Below are 20,754 nucleotides of genomic sequence, written 5' to 3' on the forward strand. Positions count from 1 at the left end.
AATTGGACCGATATTTAGCCAATGTTTAGCCGATGCACTGTGCCACTAGGGTCTGCAGTCTTTCAGCCTTCAAAATTTCTAGTGGGTCATTTGACGAAATCTGTCCCGACAGATTTGGCTATCCGGATTGTTTTGCAGAAACCGAAAGAGCTCGCATAATTCGCGTGCACGATCGAAAGAAATCTTGGCAGGTCTCGTCGCCTAATTTGTCGAGTAATAATTAATATCGACACGCCACACATTCTCGCCGGGGATAATTGCGAAGAAAGGGCTTTTCGGCCGGACACGGATAACTGCGGTTTGCGCAACGTTCAAGGTCGCGCTAGCTGGGGGGGTGCTCGAAGATTACATCTTAATGATAGCGTGTTATCCTCCCACCCTCCCCCCTCCCCTCTCTTTCTTCGGGGCGAAAGACCTCTGTATCGATTTTCAAGGCCTTCCAACGCTTTACGACGAAATTGTTCGAAGTCTCCGATACTTCTCCACCGCGCGCGAACGTTATCGATCATGCATGAATTATGCGAATTAATTAGAAGGAGCCGCAGCGCGCGAGTCGAGCAAGAAAAACGGCGAAATGGAATAGCGGCGGTGTATTTTCCCTCGTTCGCTCCTGACACTTCCCGCGTGCTACTACGACGTATACACACGACGTCGCGGTATTTCAGGCATCCTATCGACCAAGTGTCATCCGTATTTCAAAATTCTGCCGTTAACGGAATTTTTAGGTCAATCGTTACGGTGTCCACGTGCGCCCTGTAATAACAAGGGTGCTACCGTGTGGCTTGATACTGGTTCGGGTTACGTTTCGCGCGCCGGCGCTTATTTGCATTGCGATTAATACTTTTATGCAAATCAACGCCTGATCCGTGGCCAATTGTAATCACGGCCGACCCCAACGTACGTGCAGTGCGGTGCATTCTTGTCCTCTAGGTCGTGCCGTAAATTTTGAGATTACGTCCACATGGACTTTTTATGCGAGCCTTTTTTTATTGTCGGTGCAAGCAATGTAAATTATTATAAAGTGACTGATTAATTAATTAAGTTCTTGAACGGTCTCAGATAGCAATGCGTGTCTAAAAGACATCTTTAAGCCGTCACTAAGTTTTCTTTTAGGCATAAAGGTATCTTTATGGCGTCTTTTAGATGCATTGTATGCTGTCCGGGGTATGTATACACCCAGATAGCAATACATGTTTAAAAGACATCATAAAGATATCTTTAAGGCCATTTTTAGACGTACGTGTCTAAAAGACAACTTAATGTCGTCTGAAAGTCTTTTTGTTTGTCTTTTAGACAAACATGCTATCTGGGTATTATAGTTTAAATGGGATACATTTTATTAGTTTTATACTGCATCTATTTAGCTTACAGTAAAATGTAAAAGATATGTGATACTGATAAAAGTATTATATTATGATTTATGCTGTTCTGTTAATTTTTTGAAGCATAATAATTCTGCCCGGACTGCATAAATAATTGTAACTGAAAATATAAAATTGCAAACGTGACATAAATTTCCGCGATATTTCTAAAATGTAAATGCTCGATGATTCATGGATTATTCATTGTTTACACGACACACAAAACATAATTTACATTGTACATGTAATTGTAGATTATTACATTTTACGCGTAAACGGCCGGATCCTTATGCTTATCGTGCGTATCTCTCGATCGATCAGCCTCGCGCGCGCCTTGTGGTCTTGTCCGATAAATTATACGACCATCGTCGGGATTGGGAGACATCGATGCTGCCTCTAGCAACGTCGAACATGAGAATTTGTAACTCCAGCATGTCTATAACAAATAATCATCCTTCTAGAACATTTCAATGTCATAAATAATTACCGGATGTGTGTCGACACAATTTCTGGTGAATCTGTAGCTGAAAAAAAACCTGTTATGCAAGTATTTATTACGCGATTTTGATCGTACAGTCATTCAAAGGGGCTTTGATTGTGAGAGATATCTGCACTGCGAAAACCAGGTATGTCAACGTGTATAGAAACAATGCATAACACACTTTGTTCGCGCGTACTGAATAACTACTGTGTCTATAAGTGATGTGAGTGCGCAGTTTCACTACAGTTAATTGGTGTACACACTTCTCGGCGCAACCCATCAACACACATTAATTTGATCACATATGAAGCGTATTTGAAATTAATCACGAACTACTTATGTAATACACGTGTGTACGATGCAACCACACGTTGGCAATATAACGCGCGAGCGAAAACGAACGGAAAAACGCAACACAGTTTAAGTGTGCTGATATTCGTGCGGTCGTATATGAAAGTTTTGAAGTGTACCTTGATTATATCACAGAGATCGGACCAATGCAGTTCAATTAACGAACATATGTAAGATTTTACATTAGTAAAATTAAAATTTTATTAATATAAACATTGTGTGGGAAAAAAATAAGAAATTGCTTAAGTATCACGGGCCAGAGAGTTTAACAGCGACAGTATATGTCTCTTTCCTATTACGTCGTTTTTAAGCGGTTGTAGGTGCGTTCTGTTTCACGCACGATGCATTATGCGCATCATGCGTGAGACGGAACGCACCTTGTCCAACAACACGTGTAAAAACAACACACTTCGCGCGCGTTCTAATGACGAAACGTGTGTAAAAAGTGCATCTACAGCGAGTAACATGCCTAAAATGTGTGAAAGTAACACACTTAGCTTTTGCAGTGTATTCACAGCCGTGATTGACCCTATACTTTTCGCACGCGCCCCGTGGAGTATAGAGGGACACGGAATTGCGAGTTTTTCTGTCGGGCGTAAGAGCGCGAAGGGTGAAAGAGCGCAGGTCCCTCACGGCTGACCGTGTCGACCGCGAACTCAAGAAAATGAACCCGGAGGTACCGGAGGGCGAGTGGTGGGCGGGCGGCTGTGGAGAAAGGCGAAACGTAGGGAGTCACGCTAAGCAACCCCCGTGAAACTGGAGGTGGCCGCTCGAGGAAGCCGCCGCGGTACGCGGCGGATCCCAGTCAGTCTGCAGGATGAGGCGCGCGACGTGGCTGCTTTTTGTGTCCGCCCTGCTTCTCGTCCAGAGGACCCATGTTTGCCGCGCTCAGAGGACCCACGCGCGACAGGGTCTCAACCGCGAGAGCCCAACCGTTAAGATACCGAGTCAGGGTATCGTCCTCGGCAAAGAGGTACGATCATCGTGTTTCAATCTATTCCGGTTGGTCTTAAGGCTTTACATTCGTTTACTGGAACCGACCACCCCGCGCTGTACACGGAGAGAATTTTCTCCTCAAATTTACCCTGAAAATCATGCAATCGTGGGACAACATGGCAGTTTAAACAACTTTATCTTTTTGAAATTTTATACATTTTAGTAGCAATTATACTTACAATTGGTACACATCTTACCAGTAAAATGTAGGGTAAAATTTCAAAACACTCTCATAAAATTCTCCAAAGTGCAAAATCCCACGATTACATAATTTTCAAGATAAATTTTAAGAGAAACTTCTCTCCGTGTGTAAAATTGATAGGGATTTGAATCTTCCGACGTGATCACCCTCGAGTAAACGACTGGTTTCATGTCTGTTAATTCGAATATTAATTTCGCTATTTTTTTGTGAGTTGTAATCTCAAATAGAAATAAAAATACCGTGTTATCAAGTTGAACATATTTTGCGTCGGTTCAATAAAAAAAAACTTAACGTTGATTATAATCGGCTGAATCTTCAGATTGCAATCGTTTATGAACATACAATCAATTTTATATAAATATAATTTGAATCCAATTTTCACTAGAGCGCTGTTTCTTTTTCCAATTTTAGAGAAGCAACAATTCAGCTATTCGTTATTTTTAATTTTTTCAAAATTCTAGAAACAAACAAACGATAACTTGGTACTTGAAGGTAAGATTTTTAGTCGTCGATAAGTGCTTCTTTCGTTATACCGTGTACTCTTCTGAAATTTAGGTAAGCGTCAGTAACTCGTTAAGACTGACGCAGTACCTTGGTATCCCTTACGCGCAACCCCCGCTCGGCAAGCTTCGCTTCACGCGACCAGTGACAGATCCTCTTCCCTCTTGGAACGGCGTGAGAAATGCAACGCAATTTGCGCCGTCCTGCCAGCAGGCTTCGGGTCAGCTTAAACTGCACGAAAAGCTCTACAAGCGTTTGCTACCACCGGACGTGCCCGATCCGGGATTCAACGAGGATTGTCTCTTCTTGAACATCTTCGTCCCGAACGAAGGTATGCGTGCGTTCCTGTAGAATTAGAATTTACATGTCAAATTTTACAGCTCTCGAAATCGGAGGAGGTCATTTCCAATTTGTTTCAAGAAGGCAATAAGAGATATAAAAATGAATGCGTAGCGTACGTTTCGGTCCCTTTTTGCATCCTTAGCAGCATAAAAATAAAATAAAACCTAGGAAGTGTAGTAACGCGGGTTTGAATTTTGACCTTATTGGACTTTTATTTAATTTCAAAGCAATTTCTTTACCTAAACCAAAATTTTATTTGATTGAGACTGGAAATTCCAAGAGAATTCATATCTATTTCTTCAAATCTAGTAAATGTTTTAGTAGAAGCAAATAAAAATTTTAGTAGAAGTAAATAAAAAAGTTGGTAGATTCGCAGTCCGTACCTATGCAGCACACAATATTTATAAAACATGTATACATAAAATCTTTAAAACATCTCGTATATATGTTATAAATATTGTGTACTGTATGAATAGTTAAAAAATATTGAATAAATGAGAACAAAAAATAAAAGTCCAAAGTTACACAGATATTTTCAGTAAAATTCAATGCTTATTTATATTACGCTTGGCTCTCATTGCCTCTTTTATACTTTTATTGAATATTCAAGAGAGCCTCTAAATTATTATTGTTTCAAATTTCTTTTAAGTATAAACTTAGATATATCTTTTTTAGGTATAAATTATTTTTTAATATCATTTCCTTGCCGGGCATTTTTCTAACTTTTTACTCGTGCTTTCTCCCGGAAAGAATTTAAACATACGAAAGGAACGAAAGAGTCAGCTGTTACCTTCGTTCACACTCATGGGCAGATTTTCGCGACGCGAGCGTTTATTGCTCGTGATAAATATGATCGGCAGGCAGAATGCTTGACTGATGATAATCCTTGATACTGTCCACGTGATATTTCTTCGCCGTATGAACCTCGATAACGTTACGGCACGCAACGTGACGAAGAAACGACGGTCAACGGCGAAGTTCGTTCCCGAGAGTGCGAGATAATGCTCGCCCTCAAGTTCTCGGAGACTGATTCTTATCATCCGAGAGAAAGAGGGTGATTACGGTGATTACTCGCGGGAGGGGGAGGTGTTCGAGCATTATACCACCGCGATCAGATAAAGGTGGATCAAAGCAAAAAATTAATAATGTGCCGCGCTAAGGTCTGGTGTCGTATAGAGAAGACTTATCGCGTTGCATATAAAAAGTGTAAAAGGTGGACGTTCTGTTTGTTACACAATACGATTAACTTAGATAATTCTTCCGTGAAGTTGGCGTTCCGTTCATGCTGTGATTGTTCTCGGTGATTACTTCTTTCAAGAGTTCTTTTCAAACGTTAGCGTTACCTTTCATCTGAATCGAGAGTAATAGGGTCGCGCGCGCGCGCGAAAAGTATATGTCGTCGATAATCGAAATGAGAAAATAATATTAATATTATCCGTTGCTGTCCCTTCAATTAGCTCGGGTACAGAATTACCAGAAATGCAGCAAGACAAATACAAAGAGACGTTCTTGGAGAACTTTAAATGAGTAATCTAAAACTTTAAAATGCTGGTGAAACTGAATTTACGTTACAATTCTAAATAAATTTATCGAAAATACTAATATAGTTTTGTCCTTACGCGATACGTTTTGTTTCGCAAATTTACCTAGAGATCTAACGTAAAACCCGTTTAACGTAGACAAACGAGTTTTAATTTCTTTCGCATTGCGTTTTTTCCACTTGCCCCAGTCCTACCCTAATACAAATTTAATGAGGTACGACCAGGAAATATATACAGGTAGAGCTTTAAAAAGCTTTAAGAGCTCCAACACGCGTATACAAACGAATAGTTCAACGGGGTGAATGGGGTAAAGCTGAATGCAAAGGTTTGCGCCATACTTTGATTACCGTTGCCGAAATCGGTAACCGCTAAACGGTCTCTCTCTCTCTCTTTCTCTCTTATTCGAGAGGAAAAAAGGTCTGATCTCGCAGTCGCGAAATCGTGGCACGAAATCACGTATGACGACGACGACGGTAGTCGGGGTCGATATATAACGTAGGGCTGGTAAGGAGTAGTAACAGTAACTAGCGCGCCCACGGTGGCACGCGATCTTCCAGGGCCCCGGCCTGAGATGCGGAGATACCAGAAAGCCGGTCACGAAAGCTCGCCCTCTCGCTCTCACCCTCTCTTTTCGTTCCTTCGCTCGTCTCGCGGCGAGGAAGTCGTTGAATCGTCACGACCTGCCGTCATGAGTCATTGATTCGCGCAAGAAGCTATAACGGATACGCTGGCGATACTTACGGAAAGCCCCCGCGACGTGCGACACTCGGCTATACCTGGAACCACCTCCGTCCGATATGACAATAACGCGATTGCGGAAAACGCCGAAAGAAACATATGCCAAGGTCGTCGCTAAGAGACCGACGGTACGATAACGCGGGACGGGACGTCCGTGTTCAGGAAACCGCAGGGGGGCCAGGGAGTCTCGTACCGGTCCCCGCGTTATCGTAACAAGCCAGCCGGGTTGGAAATAGAATATTCGGATATGCACTGTTCGCGGTGGCTTCACATAAATTATCCCTCTCTCGATCTATACGAATGGAACTACATATAATATGAAAAGAAGCACTAAAACCCCACTCGACCCGCAGCCTATCTTTGGGGCAATCGAGTCCTAATAAAATATCCAAGTTTTCTTTCCCCACACAATAGTTCAAGAACAAAAGTTTCAAAGGAACCGACAAGTACTAGATGCGTCATATTGTTAATATTGATCTTGTCTATTTCCGTTAATACTTGAGAAATCCTTAAGAGTATATAGATTCTAACTTGGCTCATCGGGGTGTGTTCGCACCTTGTTTGGATACCAAGTGCGATCCAGCTTGCATGGCTGAGTTGTAATTTCAAGACCAGTGTCTTATGCTTCCAGTCTTTGCTCCAAGTAACGCACAATACGTTATGTCTCAAGTTTTAAATGTGTAACGAACGCAACGCTTGCAAGGAATAAACGTATATACGAAAGTAATCATTTTGCTAATAGTAGATGAATGTTTTATAAATACTGTCTTGTAATCGCAAGTCCGTCATTCTGCTAAGGCAATCAAATCAAACCGTTTTCAAGTTAATAACTCTCTCTTAATGGATTGATGGCTCTGATAGCTAACGGATATTTCATGTGCATAGGAAATCGCCAGAGTGACCGATGGCCAGTGATGGTTTGGTTCCACGGTGGCGACTTCAACACCGGAACTCCAGCGATCTGGGACGCCTCTATATTCGTTACCAAACAAAAGGTGCGACTACGCGCGTTTCGCGCGCGATTGCTTGCGAAACAGCCGGAAACTGGACGCGAGCGATTGAAATCAATGTAACTCGGTCGGCGATCTAATCGATACCAATATAATTACGATACTAAAGAGGGGGGGGGAGGGGGAGAGATGGCGATGAACGTGTATTTTTAATTCAATTCAATCAACTTCCCGGACATTTACAAGACGGACGTAAAATCGAAGGGAATCGAATAACATCAGGCCTTTTCTTTCCCTTATCTCGCGTGCCGTCACTTCTAGAATAGAACCGCACCCTCTGATATTCGACCGCGATACATCATTAATGGAGCTTTCGTTACACATCATGACGTAATGTACATAATGCGGTATCGTTTACTGGCTCCCAGGTACGATTCACGGTGGGGAAGGGAGGGCAAATTGATCGCTTGCGTGGCACGAAATGAAAGTAAATCTCTTTCGGTAACAATTGCTCGTGAGATTTTATCGCGGGCGCACGTTAGGAAAAAAAAACGGAAAGGGAGAAAAGCCTACAAAGTCTTCGCGAGATTAAACGGGGGCGACTTTTGCGGCCGGCAGGTGCTAGTGGTGACGGTGGCGTATCGATTAAACATCCTCGGATTCTTCACGACGACGGACACCGAGGCGTCCGGCAATTACGGCATGTTCGACCAGATCGCCGCCCTTGACTGGATAAAGCGGAACATCAAGTACTTTAACGGTGATCCCGGCAACATCGTCATCTACGGCCACAGTTCCGGTGCCATCAGCGTCGGGCTGCACATGCTGAGCCCGCTCAGCAAAGGCAAATTCCACAAGGCGATCGCCATGAGCGGAGACGCCATCGGTTCGGTCGGCACCCTGGAGAGGGAGAAGCCGGTGGTGGACATCATAGCAAACAGATTCGGCTGCGACCGACGGCCGACCAGCGCGCTCATGGAGTGCCTGCGTCGGCTGCAGGCCGAATTCCTCATCAAGCACTCGTCCGACATCGAGACCTGGGGCCCGATCGTCGACGCCGATACGAACAACGAGACGGAACCGTTCCTCGCGCAACATCCCAAGGACATCTTGGAATACGGTGATTGCCCAAGTGACCCGATAACATTATATAGCAAGCCTTTAATCCTTAAGCGCGTAGTTCTGCATATGTGCAAGGCGACTTTTCGATGTTTCGCATCGTATTTTCCTTTGTGAAGTTCGAACCGAAAACGCGCAGCTTCGCACATCTGTAAAGGGCCTCCTCTGGCCCTTCTGGATGGAGAAACCCTTTGGAGTCCTTCTGGGGGAGAATTCAAATTAGTAAAGAATTTTTTTAAGTGTTTCTCTAGGATTTCTTAAGCAGTCATTATTTAGTTAAAAAACTTTCAAAATGCTATGAAAACTTGCGCATTTAAGGGTTAAAATTAAAACACGTGAATATATCTAAAAACCAAATGATCCGAAGATCTTCTTAAAGTAAGACTTTATCTTATACTTTGACACTAAGGAAAGACCTTAATATCGATTTAAGATACGCGAAGATATTTAAGAGCAATGTACTCAAATAATTCTTCAAATACTTATTCTCTGCGAGTTTATTTCAAGTATTTTAAGAATTATATTATTCTCTGTATCTTCCTCGATGTAACGATTTAAATGTTCCCTTAACTTTGATGAAATTAGGTAACTTCAACACGGTGCCGTTGATCGTCGGCTACACGAATAACGAGCAGGTTTTGGCGTACATGGAGACCACCGGCGGTCAGAATCCAGAGGGCGGACTCTCCTCGGAGAACTTCGAGACGATGATCACAGACGAGTTCACGGCGGCGGTGCAGACTCCGGATGATAACAGCACCTGCGAGTCGAAGCCCGAGATGGTGACGAACGCGGTGCTGTTCTTCTATAGACCGTACCCATCCACGACGAACACGACGGTGTTTCGTGACAGATACCTGGATCTGCAAACGGAAAAGAATTACGCAGCTGGTCTGACGTTGCTGGCCGGTAAAGTGGCGAAGCGAAGAGCGACGGCTTTCGTATATCGCTTCGATTATCGTCCCAAAACGGCACCGGTCGCGAAGGACGTGCCGGAATGGGCGGGCGTGCCGCACATGTTCGAGCTGCCATTCGTCTGGGGTTTACCGCATCTGATGGGCTCCGGTGCGGTGCAATGGATTTTCAACGACAAGAAGGTGTCCGACGTGATGATGATGATGCTGGCGACGTTCGCCAAGACCGGGGATCCCTCCTTGACGAGCGGGACAGGGTCGATCAAGTGGGAGCCCTACACGCAGGAGAATCCGAGAATTCTGATCATCGACAAGAACGTGGAGATGAATGAGCCGGACGCGGTGGATTACAAGGCGCTCGCGTTTTGGAACGACTACTATCCGCAAATTGTGATGGAGGCGACGAACAATTGTTGCAACATCACGAACACGGCGGCGACACGGAGGATCTTTCGCAGCTTGTGTCTCAGCGGTGCGATGGCTACGTTGGCATTGCATCGCTTCTGGTTCTAGCTACGGTCATATAGCATTAAATATTAAATACTGAATTAAACAAAAAAAAACGTGTTGTTGCGCTCGCTGTTGTATATTTTTTAATAGACCAATAACGAAAGAAGACAAAACGGCGTCGTCGGATTTTGCAATTTTATAACAAGATCTCTTCCCACACTCTACCTTTTAAAAGCAAACGCAGTAACAATCTTGTTATACTCTTGTAGAATATATGTATATTTCGCGAAATTCGCATTTTCTCGTGTGAATAGATTCTGCGTACGCATTCGCGATAATTGTTTCACAATGTTGTACGCGTTTAATCGAGAGTTCTCGCACTCGTACGCCTGTGTTTATTGCGATATGGTAGTTATATTATATTTTCTTACGTTCGCATTTGATATTCTCAATTACATTGCGTATATCACAAAGTTATTTTATTCCGTTCTTCTTATCTTACATGTTACTTGATGTAGATTATACGAAACAAGGAGAAATTATCTACAGGTTAATCACGCGAACGGCCGAACATGGTTCACAAACGAGACAAAGGGGGCTCGGAATAAAATAAAATGAAATCCAGGTTGCATTACAAGAGTAGAAAACTTGGGCCCTTTTTTTTAACATTCACTGATTTTTTTTTATTATTTGCCTTAATACGGAGAGATATAGAAAAACATACTTTGTTTGAGAAACAAACAGTTTGATAACTTACGAATATTTTGATGATCCGATAATAATTAATAATTAATATTAATAATAATAGCAATAATAATGTTCAAGTACCATCTATGTATAATTATTATATTATATAAGAGAGAGAGGTGCGCGGCGAGAGCGCGATGCTTGGGGGCTGGTGGCCTGCGCACGCGCACATCCACAAACGTTTCTGTTTTGTTTCCTTATCTCTTCCTTTCTCCTAAATATATACTATTAATTAATCATTTTTTCCCTTCATTTATTCATGTAAAACTCCTACAGTGATAACCGATGCTGCGGGGTCTCGTATCCTACTTTGTGCGCCGTTGCTTGCGCGCGTGCACACGAGCCATCCCGGAACCAATGTTATATACAATATTTCCTTCCGTTTATCGCTGCGTTCCCTTCCACGTATCTCTTCGTTCTTCGCTCCGCTGCGTTTACCTTGTGCCCTTATATGCCCTTATTCTCCCGTCTCTACCATCGTTTTACAACCGTTCGGATTTCAGAATTCCCGTTCAACTGCCGCCTAATATTCCGTCAGCCCCCTCCTCCTCTTTTGTCATTAGTATCTTTCTTGTCTTATAACCGCTTCGGTCCTTTTTTTTCTTAATCCACCGGTATCCTCGGATTTTCATGTAGGAGAATATGGGCTCCGCCATATATACCTTACAGAAGTAGGCACAGCGATTTCTTCTTCTGCTTCATCTTCTTCTCTGGCGATTTCTTGTTTATTTGCCGCACCAGGTCGTAGAAAATCTGAAAGCGAAAGGTGACAAGTTGTTAAAACTGTGTCAATAATGTACATCAGCTAGAATATACGACTATTAGCATTGTACAAAATATTGCGAGCTAGCTATTAGTTATATACTTTCATTGAAAGATGTCGAGCGACAAAATTATAAAATTCTCACGTCAGAATAAAATAGAATTGAGAGTCAACTCACATCGCGAACGTTAATTTTAGCTTTGGCAGAGGTCTCCATAAACACGCAATTGAATTGCCGGGCAAGGTTGACACCCTGATCCTTTCCTACTACCCTCTCGTCCTCCAGGTCGCACTTGTTACCTACTAGCACCATCGGCACATCATCTGTGTCCTTTACCCGCAGGATCTGTTCCCTGAGGTCTTGCAGGTCGTTGAAGGTTGATTGTGCTGTTATCGAATACACTAACACGAAGCCCTGCCCATTTTTCATATAAAGGTCCCTCATGGCTGTGAATTGTTCCTGCAAACGGACAAGAATCGTCAAGATAACGTCACTCAGAAATGCAAACCGCGAAATAAAAAGAGAAAGTTACGCGACGCGTTGAAAGATAAGTGAAGAAGCGTGTCTTCGTGCTATTTCACCGAAGACTTCCGCTCGCGTTTTGCAAATTAGAGACTATGAAAGAGTAACGAGACGAGATCAATACTCGGGCAAAAATGGACGAAATTTCGCAACTTAACGGCGTATTCGCGTATTCCGAGTGTAGAAACGTGTTACGCGGGAGGATACTTACCGTGCCGGCTGTGTCTAGGATCTCTAGCATACATTGTTGTCCGTCGACCTCGACTTGCTTGCGGTAGCTGTCCTCGATCGTCGGGTCATACTTCTCTACGAAGATCTCCTGCACGAACTGGACAGTGAGGGCGGACTTGCCTACACCTCCGCTGCCCAGCACCACTATTTTATATTCGCGCATCTCCTTGCCCTACCTACTGCCTATGGGCCTGATCACAGTCGAGGGGTCACCGAATCCGCCACGTTTTGCCTCGATTTGCTCTCAGCGAGACGGACCTGAAACAACAACGTGCGACCGTCCAGTTAAAGGCCACGAGCATTACACAACGGGTTAATTTTAATGACACACCTTCCTCCAGGACGACTCAGCCTTTTATGACTCAATGCTTTTTACGCGTATATACACGGTGATTTCACGCTAAATAAAACAAAGGTCGTATATACGCGATTATGATAAATTACCGGGCTCATTATATATGTATAAGGACGGGCAATCATCTATTCTTCCACGAAGATGTAATAATCCTTACAATTTCTAATATCGCATCAAGTCGAGAATTTACTCAGCACAAAAAATTATTTACACAGATAACGTCATGAATTACGATTAAACGTTTGGACCCGGTTTCATCAAATGTCGCTTAACTTTAATTTTACTGTTAGTTCAATTCGTGCTTGTTTCTCCCCACAGTAACGGTTGGAAAGAAACAAAGAACGAATTAAACTAAGCTTAAAGTTAAACGACGTTGATGAAACCGAGCCTTAATCTTTTATATTTAAACGTTGGCGCGATCTTTTTAAAGACGTTCTCGCGTTTTCGAGGGTACAGTTTCAAATTCTGCCGAACTCTGTGCCGCGCGCGGCGTCTCGTACGAATACGTTTCCTTTCTGTTTTTAGGCTTCCCAAAGCTGAGAGATTATTGCCGCTATCGTGCAAAATTCCGGCATCCGGAAACGGAAGCGGTATGGTTAATTGTTTCGCGGGAAAGCAGTAGCATTTGCTCCACAAAGTCACGCGGCTGCTCCCGCTCGTGTTTTGCTTCGCCGAAGCGCGTTGTTTCCGCGCGACGAATGGCAGGACGAGAGGGAAAACGCGGACGCCGCGGACGGGGCGCCGATTGGCCGGCGGTGGCATCATGGCGACGCGCCGCGGCCAATCGGCGGCCGCGCAATTCTTTGCGCCAATCCGTCATTGATTTTACCTTATGAATGGACCTGTACAATGAAAGCCGCCACTCTCGGACTTTCGTACGGTGCGCGTTACAGCGCTTGATAAAGTTACCTCGGGAGGCGTAACATTGTTACGGCGCATTTGAAATTTTACAACGACAGACGTTCCTATCGACGTCCCCCTCCCCTCCCCTCCCCTCCCCCCACGCGCGGAGAAAGAACTGCAATAAAAGCTGCACGAATTTCGCCGTTTCCAAATTCCGCGCCGGCAATCTCAAACAGTTGGACAAAATTTCGCTCGACGCTCTCTTATTCCCCCCCGATTGTTTATTATTTATTATACACATATGCACCGAACGCCCCGAGCCCGCGTTTCATTCCACTTTTGTTTGTCTACCGTTATTTATTCTGCGAAAGAGAAGTGGATTTCGTTGGCTGGAGCAACAGAAATGACCGGCTTTCTTTCGTGAATATTTAATACAAGAGAGAGAGAGGGGGGGGGAAGAGATACGGCGGCGCGAACTTCTGAATAACTTCGCACGAGGTATTATTCCGATCGGGCTGATCGTGAATAATTAACTCGCCGAAATGTCACTTGACGACTTTGCGAAGTCCTTATCTTGGGACGGGTCGTACGTGTCGTACGTCACCGCGACGCTAATCGACCTCAAATTGAGTCCCCGCGATGAGCAGAGCGATATGACAGGAACGAGCGGAGGCTTTCGCGCGAGTAGAAAACTTGCAAGTTTCCCGGTATTTTCTCGGACAGCGCGCGATTCCCTCTTTCCGATCTCCGCAGAATGGGATTAACGACGATTACAATGCTGCAAGGAATAAAAGGAAGAAAAAGAAAAGAAAAGAAAACGCGAACACGGACGCGTTACGGGCAAAAATGAGAGCTCGCGGAAAGGAACACGCACGGCGGGAAATAACTTCGTTATCTTTTACGAGCGCATCTTTCCCGGGAATGGCTCTCGAGCTTCTTTTTTTTCCCACGGTTTTCCCCGCTCGGCGCGGCCGCGGCCGCGGCCGCGTTTAATTTTTCGCCAGCTTCCCCCCGTTCCAAGGAGCTCGCGGTGCTCTCCTAAGTTTATTAACGAAGATCAAACAGTGCCTATAGTAACACGGCGACGTGCCGATATCGCGGGGGCAACATCGATCCCGGGATGTTTCGCGGAGCACTCGAGGCGCCGCGGCGGAGGCACGTGCTGCCGCTCGTTTGTAACTTCGTTATAACGTATTTACAATCCGCAATTTCGTTATAATGCGCCACGTATGGTGCAATTAAGCCCGCCGTGAATTAACGCGGCGCCGTAACAAAAGCGGGGCAACAAGTTTGAGGAGCACCGAGAGAGCGGGTCCGAACCTTTGGCGTCGCTCCAGCGTGTCCCCGCGACTCGGAAAAATATCGCGTACAAAGCTGCAAACACACGCACACACCTCGGTACAGACCGAAGGAAGCTCGCCAGAGCTCTCCTGACCTAGTTATTAGGCTTTGGCGTGAGGCGACGTGCTTCTGTAAATCTCTCGGCATCTCCCGTCCGAGATTTCAGACTCGCCGATGGAGAGATCGAGGGGTCCGGCCCTGCCGAAACACGTGCACGTGCGTCTTCCCCGGGAAAGGGGAGAAACCTTGGCCCGATCCGCGCTCCGTATTCATCCCTCTCGAGGGACGAGGGTAACCGCGGCGTGGTTTACTTTGTTAACGACACCCGCACTCTCCGTGCGACCGTGAGATCAAAGGATTGGAAAGTCGTAGAAACCGAGACGTCATTCATAGCGACTTTACAGATGACACGTGGACAAAAACGATCCCTGATGTCTCACATTTCGAAAGGGTTCAACGACGACTCGCCGAATTCTCGATCCTGGGGCTCGATCGTGAATCTTCTTCCCTAGCGTGAACTCGTGAAAAGCGAAAATTTTCATGAACGTATTCAATGTTTGTCAATGAAAATGTGCACTTTTCACGCGTTCACGTTTGAGGAAAAAGATTCACGATTGAGTCTCTGGATACCGGACGAGGCCCCGAGATGTGTCATCTCGTCTATTGTTTTTAACCCTCTTTAACCCTCCGCGCGTTCCTCGCGCATTCCTTTCGACCGTCCCCGAGCGTCCCCCTTGTTGATAAACTCGTTTTCCGTGGCGATACGCACGAGGTTCTTCGTACGTTTATCTCGCGCTAGGGGCCGGTCGGGTGAACTTTGATCAACCTTCGTCTTTGACTTTAATTAAGCGTATTACTGCCAGGAGATGCCGGCCCGCGACAATTAAAGTCGCTAAACGCGGGAATTAGAAAGCAAGGCTCCTCGCGGGGTCTCTTGTTCTCGCGACTCTCGTATTTCTGCCGGCAGAAAACGCGACTCGCGGAGATGAGCGGCTGCGTCATTTTTCGAGTTAAGACACCTCGCATTCTTACTGTGTGTGTATTCGTGTGTATATTAAGTAAAATTTGTCACCCTACTTTTTCCGAATCATTCGAGATGAAGTTGCCAACTTTCCCTCGTTCTTCTGTGCCTAATTGTGGGGCTCATTTTTTTATCTGTCTTGCGAATAGAGTTGTTAAAGGCCTGCGTCCACGATGCTGGAACTTGGTCCAAGTTCTAGTTCCTAGAAATGCGCAGCCAATCAACTTGCACCTATTCCATAAAAGCTGCAGGACGCAGGCCTTTAGGATTATGATTTGTTATCAGGTAATCTCCTGAAACGTTATATCGCTAACTCTTATCTTAATTCCACTGATACATGCAATTTACCAAACGTGACTCATACTTCGCAGTTTTACCCGAAAAGGATCTAAACCACGAGTTGCAACGTTGCGTATTCTACTACTGTGGATTTAAAATGAACTCTAATAAATTTGCCAGTCGTGGTCAAGGAATAAACATTACTTTTTTTTTTCAGACCGTCGTATTTGCGGAAGAAACACGTGCAAGCGCGCGATCTCTAATTTCAAATAATTCGGGATCGACTCGGAAACGAAGATTCGTAGGATATTTTAAACAATATGGATTCGAGAAAAGACGGTCGCGCTTCTCGACCCCGCCGATATCTCCGGCTTCCTCGTCAACTCGTTTCTACCGACTCCGCGATCCTCTTACGAATTCATCGGGACGGAACGGAATCGACTCGACCTCGCGCGTTTACGATCCGCGAGGCTTCCCTCAAGGCGCTCAGCGCAAGTACCCAGCTAAAGTACACCGGTGTTAGACCCGGGCCGATTTACCGTCGACACGCGACGAAAACTCGTTACACAGAGACTCCCGTCTCTGGCCACGTGTGAGTGTGTTTTGCAGCGTGAAAACGCGCGCGCATACATGACCCTCGACGCGCAAACTGACACGTACAGATCGGCGAGTGCTACGAGGCACAATCGCCGTTGTCGTACATCCCGGACGCGTGCAAGGACCTGGTGTCTGTCACGGCCCCGCGCGTGTGTGCGAGCGTTTTACACGGGAGGGATGTATCGCACGTACACCGACGCGCCGCCAATCACTTTGACCTGTAAATACGTTATCTGCTCCAGCGACTCCCGATACACTTGATTGCACTCGGTCACCTCTACCGACATCGAGTCACTTCACCCAACCGGGTCTTTACTCCTCGAAGGCGAAGCCGCTATCGTCATCGACGTGCACGTCGGCCGTTGTTACGCACACGCGCGCGCGCGCGCGCACGCACGCACGCACGCACGCACGCCGCGAGCGCGTCGCATCACGTCGCGTCTCGCTCGGAAGGTGGAACGACCGAAACCAATCATCGCCGTCGCGGGAGACGCCCGGCCAGACGGCGATGGGTTCGGAATGAAAGCGATATATAAGCCCGCAATTCAGCTCTTTAATGGCTTTAATCATTCCTTTCGCGTTCCTCGGGCGTTTCCCCACGCGATCCAAGTCCTAGAGCGCGTTTACATTCCTCATCTCCGCGCCGATCTGCCAGTACCACGCTCGCGCTTTTATTCTCGTATCTGCGGATTCCGCGGATTGTAATTATAAATTCGATCCGCTCGAGCGCGACGACTTAATCATGCGCGTGATGCGGCGTCTGCAATGAGATCTTTCAGACGTAAAAAAATGATCGAGGGCAATTGATTATTCTCCTCACATTCGATTGTGATAGGTCACTTTCTTAAATCTTGCGTCTTAAGGGGATGCTGGAGTGATTCTGCACTTTCGCACCTTTTGCACTTAAAACTGTCTGTTTCGTGGAAAGATTTGTGTAATACACAAATTAAATGGCACGTGTACAGATGATTGAAAGCAGCTTGCTATTCCGGCTAAATTAAAAAACAATATGACATCACTGAGACTAAGTTTGTAAGTCTAATAAAAAATAATAGTGAGCAACACACATACTGCATGTACTGTATGTATGTGTTGCTCACTATTATCTCTTATTAGACTTACAAACTTAGTTTCAGTGATGCCATATTGTTCCTTCATTTGGCCGGAATAGCGAGCTGCTTTCGATCTGTACACGTAAGCCATTTAATTTGCATATTACACAAATGTTTCCGCGAACTGACAGTTTTTAGGTTAGAAAGGTGCAAAAAGTGCAGAATCACTCCAGCATCCCCTTAAGGGTTGTTCTTAGAACTGTGAATTCAGGAAAACATTTGTGTAATATACAAATTATGTGACTTTTGTGTACAGACCAACAGTGTCCCACTATTCGGACTAAACCAGAGAACAGCATGGTGTCGTTGAAATCAAGTTTAGCCTAACAAGAAAACTCTTCGCTTAAATAAGTTGTAGATTAGGTAATCTATAACTTATTCAAGAGAATAGATTTCTTTTTAGGCTTCTAACATAATTTCAATGATGCTGTCCCCTGATTTAATCCAAAGAGTGGAACACCGTCGGTTTTGCTCCTGAGCTTTAAGAACTTGATTGACCAATCACAGTTTTTTATTAAGGGGAGAACACTGTGATTAGTTAATTTTTTTTAGGACTTAGGCCCGGTTTCACTAAACGTTGTTTAACTTTGATCTTAGTTTAAGCCACGTTTGTCTCATTCTAAAGTAACAGTTGGAAAGAGACAAAGAACGAATTAAGCTAAGCTTCAAGTTAAACAACGTTGGTGAAACCGGACCTTAGGCCGGTGTTCATAGTCCGTTCTTATATTTAAGATCATCTTAAGTATACTCTTAATGTGTTATTAACCAATCACAGAGCCGTATTAGCCTCTTAAGACAACACTTAGGATGATTTTGAGATAACAATCGACTATGAATACCGGCCTTAGAACTTAAAGCATCTATTGTAGATCGAGAGGCACGTGTTTGCGGAGGAGCTCGCTTCTTTTTTCCGTTTTAGATCTCACTTTCGAAGATCGAAGTTTACGATCCATTCTCGCCGCTCTGATCGCAAAAGACCCAAGTTCGCTTATTCACCAAGGACCATGGCCGATATATTCTGTTGCACGACTGAAGATTGATCGCGGGAGAAAGAGAGCGCGTCAAAGACGGGGCGACGGCGAAAAAAGCTTTGGAAAGTATCGGTGCGAAACGCGGTCAATCTTGCGGTCTCGGGGGGGTCTGGCTTGCGCCGTGGATGCTTAGAGAGAGAGAAAGAGAGACGCGCGCGCGCGTTTACGTGTGCGTGTGTGTGTCGAAACGGACAATGCAGAAGGCGTATTATCAATTCTCCGTTGCGTCACGCGTGATTAAACGTAATTTCCAAGGATAGCGTGGGCACTCCGCTATCCTTGCTCCAGAAATACGCGGCGATATACGGCAGAAGATATTACGGCGGAATGAAACCTTAATCGTCCGACAGGCATGTTCGGCGATTGCCTCGAGCAACTTGACTATCGATTATTGATTTGATTCTATTGCCGCGTACGAATGACGGAGAAGGTGGACTGTAAGCGCGGTCCCGCGCCGCTCGCTTATCGGGGACATTGATTCGAAATTGAGGATAAGACGAGGGTGTTCGCGAGAGTGCTTAACCGCTTCGTTAGCCCGGAGGAGTCCCCGAGCGAACTCCCAAGTACATTAGGCGTGTCCTTATCGGGCGCCGACATTGATACGAGCAAAAAGGAAGCTCGCAACATTCTTCTATTTATACTTGCCGTGTATATCTCACGCACGGCGAGGGAGTCGTTCCCCTCGAATCTGACGCGATGTCCGATCCCCTCCCGAAGAGGGAAGTCCTTCGTGCGCGGGAAGGATTATGAAGTTGGAAGGGTAAGCACCTCTTCTATAAAAGGCACGTCGCCGCGACGATGATTGCAAACGACCTGGCGATATGAGAAAGGGGGAGCGCGCGCAATCATTACGCGATGTGTAGGGCGTCTTAGAATAACACTGCCTGCCGTCCTGGTCCAGCATTCGAGACGGACTCTCTCCCTGGAGCGAACGTTGAAACGTTCGGCGCGAGGGTGTTTTGCGTTCGTCTTCAGATTAAGATAATAATGACGCGATCAACGCGCAGTATCTCCGTATTAATCCTCGTATCGTTACGATCTAACATCTTCGAGTTGAAACGTTCACGGGTCAAATACAAGGTTGGGAAGTAACTCTTTACTTGTAACCAAGTTACAGTTACACAGATTGGATTAGGCCTTGCATAAGCGCATAAACGCCTTTATCGACACTTAACAATTTAAATGCAGATTTGATATTTTTATTTTCATTGCAAGAAAGTACACGGAGAGGCCGATATGGTTACCACATGTCTAATTAGGGTTGGCGCAACCCCAATAATAATAATCTTTGGGTCAGCTATATCTGTCATGATTGTCGTACCCACATTGATATGATAAGTAGTGAAGACAACTGTATGCGTTTTGTGCAGCAAACTTAGTGAATGTTGCAACACAAAACAATGCAGATGCTTGTATTTATACGGCAACATTTTAATTTTAGTTATTTTTGCCTCAGCCGGTCTTTCCGTGCAACTGCAAAGTAACGATTCGTTACTTTTTGAGTAACTGTAACTATAAAACGTTACTTTTCAGAATTGATAACTTGTAACTGTAACTAGTTCCTTTTATAAAGTACTTCCCAATCCTGGTGAAGTACACGCGTGGGCCTGGACGGCTCAGTTGGAAGAGCATTGGCCCGGCAAGCGAGAAAGTCCCAGGGGTTCGAATCCTGGTCTAGTCCTAGTCCGTTACTTTTCTCGCCGAAAATTAACAAGTGGCGCGTCTTAGGATGTGTTCGAAAATGGATTTAGTTACTGCCAGTGAAAACAGTATAGTTGGTAGCAATGAAAATTACTGGTGCTGCGTTTTTCGCACGCCAGTAAAGTCAGTAAGGCTGGGTCTACATTTGGATGTCGTAAGTCGTGTCGGAAGGAATTGACCAATCACAGTTCATTATTCGACTTACGACATCCAATGTAGACCCAGCCTTACTGACTTTACTGGCGTGCGAAAAACGCAGCACCA

General features: G+C 45.1%; 2 protein-coding genes across 2 annotated transcripts in view; one reads left to right on the forward strand and one right to left on the reverse strand.

Moving 5' to 3' along the window:
• The first annotated feature begins 1,813 nt into the window (after positions 1-1,813).
• On the forward strand, positions 1,814-10,872 carry LOC105562404 (carboxylesterase 5A). Its single transcript, XM_012013213.1, has 5 exons — positions 1,814-3,166; positions 3,947-4,223; positions 7,399-7,508; positions 8,082-8,583; positions 9,168-10,872. The coding sequence occupies exons 1-5, from the start codon at positions 3,011-3,013 to the stop codon at positions 10,007-10,009; spliced, it is 1,887 nt and encodes a 628-aa protein (XP_011868603.1). The 5' UTR covers positions 1,814-3,010; the 3' UTR covers positions 10,010-10,872.
• The window catches only part of LOC105562403 (ras-like protein 3), a 27,060-nt gene continuing 16,650 nt past the window's right edge, over positions 10,345-20,754 (reverse strand). Inside the window, exons 2-4 of the mRNA XM_012013212.1 lie at positions 12,191-12,468; positions 11,635-11,916; positions 10,345-11,446 (exon numbers count right to left, since the gene is read on the reverse strand). Coding sequence (XP_011868602.1) covers positions 11,357-11,446; positions 11,635-11,916; positions 12,191-12,373 — 555 coding nt within the window. The 5' untranslated portion in view covers positions 12,374-12,468 and the 3' untranslated portion in view covers positions 10,345-11,356. The remainder of the gene's footprint in view (positions 11,447-11,634; positions 11,917-12,190; positions 12,469-20,754) is intronic.

The sequence above is a fragment of the Vollenhovia emeryi genome, unplaced genomic scaffold, assembly GCF_000949405.1.
Source record: "Vollenhovia emeryi isolate VEMERY1.0 unplaced genomic scaffold, V.emery_V1.0 DF939189.1, whole genome shotgun sequence".
Taxonomy (NCBI): domain Eukaryota; kingdom Metazoa; phylum Arthropoda; class Insecta; order Hymenoptera; family Formicidae; genus Vollenhovia; species Vollenhovia emeryi.